The 7242-nt window shown below is 34.2% G+C and overlaps 1 protein-coding gene across 1 annotated transcript; it reads left to right on the top strand.

The window, feature by feature from the left end:
* The first annotated feature begins 951 nt into the window (after positions 1-951).
* LOC111409264 (putative wall-associated receptor kinase-like 16) lies at positions 952-3906 on the top strand. The gene is made up of 3 exons (XM_023039281.1): positions 952-1933; positions 2050-2214; positions 2549-3906. The coding sequence occupies exons 1-3, from the start codon at positions 1048-1050 to the stop codon at positions 3736-3738; spliced, it is 2241 nt and encodes a 746-aa protein (XP_022895049.1). The 5' UTR covers positions 952-1047; the 3' UTR covers positions 3739-3906.
* The last annotated feature ends 3336 nt before the right edge of the window (positions 3907-7242 follow it).

Below are 7242 nucleotides of genomic sequence, written 5' to 3'. Positions count from 1 at the left end.
TAGGAGAAGGCATTAATGGTGATAAGAATTTTCTAATTTTTTTAATTAAATTTTGAACCGATCAAGTTTAAATTTTAATCACATATTTCACTCTAATTTGATGAGGATTAAAATCAAAATTTTAGTAGATTTTGATACATGTTGATGAAATGTGTGATTGAAAAGTAGTGGGTCTTATAAAATGTGTGATTAAAATTAGTTGTTGACTTTTACTTAACCCTTGTTTGAGCCCATTTTTGTCAAAAAATGAATTTTTAAATAGTATATTGATGAAAAATGTGTGGTTTAAAAATAAGAAATTTTTTTCAATTTACGTATAATAATATTTTATTGAAGAATGTATGGTTGAAATAAAGTCAAAATACAATTAAAGAATTCCTTGTTTCCCCCTCAAAAAATGGGGCTCAAACAAGGGATTACATTAAAATCTAAATTTTAATTTCTAACAAACAGGGTTTTCATAAAATCTATAATTTTATTAACTTTTCAACCACTCATTATACCAATTTTTTTTTTTTTTTTTTTTTTTTTTATCAAAATTGCTTAAACTTTTACAAGAGGCTTTGTCATATTAGCAATCCCATAATACACAATGAATTCGTATAGAGTACTGCATGTCCCACTCATTGCTTTATAGTTATAAAGCAATGCACCTTTTCCTCAATATTGTTGTGTTTCGTCCGGTCGACTTGCTGAGTCATGTAAGGATTTGTTCATGCACTACGAAGTACTGAGTTGTTGACAAGAAACTAGGATAAAAATTGTAAATTATAGAAGAGATAATGCAAGCGATAAATCTTAACCACATGCAGAAATCTTTAGTGTATATTATTCAAAATTAGTTAGCGGATAAAACACAAACGAGTCAATCAAAGAAATTTTATGGCAATGCAACGTAATTTTCGACAATTAAAACATTGCCCCTCTAAACACTTCAAGAGGAGACTTTTCTAGTCAAGATAAGATGTTTGTGGCTTTGGAAATCTATACGAGCAAACGTGTTTATATAGTTCGTGGGTTGGAGTTCGGTTAGACTACAAAAGAACCATGGGATTGCATTTGCATTTGCTGCAAGCCAAACTACTTGCGTCAATTCTGCTTTTATCTGTTTCTACTCAAGCAAATTTCGAAATAGCAAAGCCAAACTGTATGGATCGTTCTGGAAATATAAGTATTCCCTTCCCTTTCGGCATGAGCGAAGGCTGTTACTTTAACAAATCATTCTTAGTCACTTGTAATGACACCCACTATGATCCACCAGAACTATTCTGGACGGACACATGCATAAATATCACAAGCATAACCCTGGAGGGCCAATTGCGTGTTTTGCAATTCATAGCAAGAGACTGTTATTCTCCGGATGGCATCAGAGTGTCATATCGAAGTACCTCTTCAAGAGTGCCCTTTAGATTCATGGTCAATAATATTGCCAATAAGTTCGTTGTCGTTGGTTGTGATACTTATGCTTATGTATTTGGGCGCCTGGAGAATCGGAAATATCAGATAGGGTGTATTTCCCTATGTGACAAGAAGGATGATCTAGTCAATGGCTCATGCTCTGGTTTAGGCTGTTGCCATATACCTATCCCAAAACAGGTGCGGACAGTTAATGTGACATTGGGTAGCTTTGATAATTTCACAAATGTGTCGGACTTCAATAATTGTGGCTATGCTTTTCTAGCTGAGGAAAGTGCATTCAATTTCTCCGCAAGTAGTCTTTTCGACTTGAGGAATGTGAAAAAGCTTCCAAGGGTGGTTGACTGGGTAGTTGGAGAAGGAACTTGTGAGGAGGCTCGAAATAACATTTACAGTTATGCATGTAAAAGTGAGAATTCCTATTGTTGTGAACCTGATAATGGTTATGGGTATCGTTGTTATTGCCAGAAAGGTTATGAAGGAAATTCGTACCTCGATTACGATCGCGGCTGTAAAGGTATGGCTATATTATCTTGAAGTACATAAATGATCTAACACCATATTGTTCACGATATAATAAACAAGATTTTAACTTCATTATTCCTTCTTATTAATCTTATATTTGTTATGCAGACATTGATGAATGTAAGGATCAAAGCGTCCATAAATGTGTGAAGAAATGTGAGAACACACCAGGGGGTTTTAGGTGTGTGTGCCCTAAAGGCTACCATGGAGATGGTAAAAATGATGGACAAGGTTGCATCCATGGTCAATCACTTGTCTTCGAAGTTGCTACAGGTTACTAGATCCACTATTCCATGGGTGTAGATAAGCAATTCTAATTTCCTTCCCCACCCACCCAAAAGTGAGTAGGTGTGTAGCTTTATATATATATATTTTATCTCAACGTCAAGCCTCCAACAAAATTCTAGCTAGTCATTGGGCTGACCTTGAATTTCCTCTTTGCCAGATGTTACTAAAGGAGTAATTGCTTTTAATGTTATAGTTCCTTTTATACTAAATTACCTAAAACAATATAGAATATTGATATTTACATTATCTACTTCTTCCACGCTCATTTGTTTAACAAAAGAAATGTGGCAATGAAGCTAACATAAAATTTACATTACAGGGATTTCTCTAGGAATCACTTTTATTGTGCTTGCTATCTGGTTGTTATGCTCCGTACTCCAGGAAAAAAAGTTGGTCAAGATGAGGTACACTTTCTTTCTTCGAAATGGTGGACAATTGTTGCAAGAAGAACTTACCCAAAGAGAACTGTCGCCAGATGGAGCAAAAATATTCACTTTCACTGAGCTCAAGAAGGCAACAAATGACTTCCATGATAATATAGTTGTTGGTCAAGGAGGCTTTGGCACTGTATACCAAGGCTTCTTATCAGATAATAGAATGGTTGCCATAAAAAAGTCGAAAGAAATTGACGCAATCCAAGTAGCGCAATTTATAAATGAAGTGATTGTTCTTTCCCAGATCAATCACAGGAATGTTGTCAAGCTCCTTGGTTGTTGTTTAGAAACTCAAGCTCCTCTCTTAGTTTACGAATTCATCAACAATGGCACCCTCTTTGAACATATACAGAACAAAGCAAAGGCACGTTCTTTTTGTTGGGATATGCGGTTAAGAGTAGCTGCAGAGGCTGCTGGAGCGCTTGCGTATTTGCATTCAGCGGCTTCTCCTCCAATCATACACAGAGATGTCAAATCAACAAATATTCTTTTAGACACTACTTTCACGGCCAAAGTTTCTGATTTTGGAGCATCAAGATTGGTTCCTATTGATCAAACTCAATTATCTACTGTGGTGCAAGGAACTTTTGGATATTTAGATCCTGAATACATGCAAACAAACCAATTGACAGGAAAAAGTGATGTTTATAGCTTTGGAGTAGTCCTGGTAGAGTTACTAATGGGGAAGATGGCATTGAGTTATGATAGACCAAAGGAGGAGAGATGTTTAGCCAACTATTTTCTCTCAAAATTGAAGCAAAGCAACTTATTCCAAGTTCTTGATGATAATATTGTATGTGAAGGAAATAGTGAGAAGTTAACATCAGTTGCTATGCTTGCGAAAAGGTGTTTACATGTTAAAGGGGAGGATAGATCTAGTATGAAAGAAGTAGCTATGGAACTTGAAGGTCTGAGATTAGCAGGAAAACAATCGTGGAACCAAATAGAACCCATTGAAGAAGAGTCTGAATCCCTGCTTTCTAGGAAAATGAATGCCTTTGCAATTGCAAATGGTGAGGGCAGTAGCACAGCTATTGGATATGATAGCATGAGGGATCATATTAGTGGGAGATAGTGTGTAGCATAAGGAGTGAGATCATATAGTATTGGCGAGATTGGCGTTATAGTTGTCGAGTTAATTTATGATTTTATCTTGTGTTAGTTTCCTTATATGTGAACTAAGGATGTGGATGAGATTACAATATTGGACTTGCAAGATTGGCAATATTAATGTAGTTGATACACTGTTATCATCTCCCAATTTTGTGTTTTATTTTATACTTACTTTTGACAACTAGAAACTTTCCTACATTTTTTTCAATGCACAATTTCGCTAACCAACTTCAATTAATTACTTCTTTCTTGAATTCGTTCTAGCAAGAAATTTTGCTACTTCTTGAGTTGTGAGTACAATAAATGAAACTTCGATAGTTAGATTAGGTCATGGAGTTAAATTTTCTAGGACGAGTAAGTAATGCAATAACTTTAATGTCTGATATATATCAAACAGTGCTTAAAATAATTTCAACAACGATTCACTTTGTTCAAACTAAAAACAGTGCCCTTATCTTGATTAAATAAGAAAAAAAATAAACATTTTAAGAAAATGAGAAACTTCAAATTTAACATGCTACTAAAAATGAGAAACGAAATTATTTTTATGAAAGAGAAGAACTTGATAATTATTAAGCGAGAAAAATGTCCGACTATTTAATCAAATATTTCAATATGTCAACTTAATTTACTTTAAATCAAATTATGCTTACATCATCAGTAGCTTTTCACAATGTGGCCTCATAGACACGTTAAGGTTAGGCATAAAAAAATATGTTGACCGACATTTTTGGTCAATAATGGCGAAAGCAAACTGACATAAGAACCCATTCTAGAAAACATATTTTTAGGTTATAATTCTGTCATTAGAATACAGTCAATGAAAAAGAATCAATAAAATATAAGTATAGGAAAATTTTAACAGAAGTTGTAGAATACTAACGTAGCAAAATGTAAGTGGATTGTTTTTTTCTTTTCTTTTCATCTTCCAATAATGTCGCGCCATGTGTTGTTTGTAAAATTTTCCTTTCAAAAAATTTTGTACTTGTAGAATGATTTCATATGAACATGTCCGCATTTTAATTAATAATCATTTATGATATATCTATATTCATATCATTATGATTATCAAGAATCTTTGTTGTATATATTCAAAATCGGCTATCGAATCTTATAAACAAATCTGTAAAATCAGATTGCCGTAAACAAACAGTATACATTAATGCAAAATAGCTTTCGTCGATGAAGGAATTGATCCTGTAAACACTTCATAAAGGAGACTTTTCTAGTCAAGATTATACGTTAATTGACTATTTGAAGACTTGCAAAGTTACAGAAGATTCCATTCTACCAGACATCTTTTCAATTTTATAATTCCTCAGACGTGAGTCTGTTACTTAGTCCTCCTTTGGCTCCCATTACATTACATTTCATTTTTATCTTTTCTATTTTGAACCACATAATATTCCATAAAATAATATTACACGTAAATCGAAAATTTTTCCTTCTTTTTTAACCACTCATTTTAAAAAAATACTATTCCACCCATTTTTATTTCAAAAAATGGGGGCCAAACGAGGGCTAATGCAAACCAGATTAGGAGGATTAGGGATGACAACGGGGCACAGTGAAATTGAAATATCACCGTTTTATAATTTAGTTATTGTTTAAATATGAGTTCAGTAGAAAAATATATAAATAATATAATAAAATAAAAGATTCGGGGGTTTGGGGAATTTAGGTGGGATCATGTTCCCCATCTATGCGCTGCTATTCAGGAGTGAATTCCCCACCTCATCCCAGGTGGTGGAATATGGGATGAATTGGATGCGAGAAATTTTGTCATCCCTACATAAAGAATTATAATTAGAGTCACAATAGATTGAATAAATATTTGCTGCAAGCCCAATTCCTTCTAGCAACTCTGCCTACTCGAGCAAATTACCAAAGAGCAAAGCCCAACTGAACTTTGTGGACATGATGTGAGTATTCCCTTCCCTTTTGACACAAGGAAAGGCTGTTACCTAAACATTTCTTTAATTTCTTAGTCACTTTTAATATTGACACGCTATACTATCCTCCCAAACCATTCTTACTAGACTCAAACATAAACCTTGAGGGCAAAATGCACGTCCTAAAATACATAGAAAGAGCCTGTTATGATCAGAATGGCACCGGAGTAGTCCAAAATGAAATCTCCATACGATTAACCTGGTGCCTCACCTCTAATACCACGAATAAGTTCACTGTAGTTGATTGTGATACTAATGCTTTTGTGCATGGTCGTCTGTTTAACCAGAATTTTTTTGTAGCACAGGCACACATGGGTTTTTTTTTTTTTTTTTATTTGTGATTTCCTAAAAGGTTATCATGGCTAAGAAAGAAAGGATTGACGAGGTTGCATCCTTGTTCAAACACCTGTAATAAAACTTGTTGCAGCTTGGCCCAATTGTTCCATTGCTGTAGCTAGCTTTTCTCACTCTCCCTTTCTCCACTTCCCCTCCGTGCACATTTCACCCTTGCTTTTAGAATCGACTCCTTGGTGGTTTTAAAAATTAGTTATTGTAGAAGAGAGATATATTGATATTAATTGTGTAGAATTCACTCTTAAAATCGAGTAGGTTGTAGGTATAAAAAAAAAATAATAATAATAAGGTGACATGGAATACAATTAGAGACATTGCAACTTCCAAAAAAAATTAGGAGTTGGGTTGACGTTTAATTGACTCTAGTTTTCACTCAAATAATAGTATACGACTCGTTGAATTGAATTATGATAATATGTCTAACATGCCTAGACCTAATCTTTATTTGATTTTAAGTTTCGTGGATTCAAATTTGATTACTATGTTTGATTCAGTTGGGATTGGCAAAGAGATTGCTTATGCAATCCTTGTTACCATCTGGTACAAAATGACTATCTGCTTTCAGTTTTATAGTTTCATTATATTAAATTGCTCAGAAGAATGAATATTGATACATGACTTATAACCTTTTTAATCACATGTTGTTTTCCAATTTTTAGCACATTATTTTCACAATAAGAGAGTGATACTGAAGCTAAGACACACTACAGAAATATATTCCAGGAATCACTATTATCGGACTTGATATCCACAAAAAATAAAAGTTGATCAGGATGACGCACAAATTCTTTCATCAAATGGTGGACTATTGTTGCAAGAACAACTACCTGAAGAGAGAAGTCACCAGATACGGCAAAAAATTCACTTCTGCTGAGCTAAAGAAGGCCACAAAAAGCTTCCACGATGGTAGGATTATCGGTCAAGGAGGTTTTGCACTGTATATGTAGGCTTCTTCTCAGTTTGTCATTCAGTAGCCATCAAGAAGTCCAAATAAGTTGATCCAAACCAAATACTATTTTGGCACCACAGAATACTGTTACCTTAACCGAAGTTTCTTTGTCACTTGTAATGAAATCTACAAATCTCCCAAGGCATTCGTACAGAACACCACCATATAAATCACCAATATATCCCTGGAGAGCCAGTTACGCCTCTTGCAA

Source organism: Olea europaea, chromosome 14 (genome assembly GCF_002742605.1).
Source record: "Olea europaea var. sylvestris chromosome 14, O_europaea_v1, whole genome shotgun sequence".
Classification (NCBI taxonomy): Eukaryota; Viridiplantae; Streptophyta; class Magnoliopsida; order Lamiales; family Oleaceae; genus Olea; species Olea europaea.
This window is presented reverse-complemented; position numbering and strand designations above follow the sequence as displayed.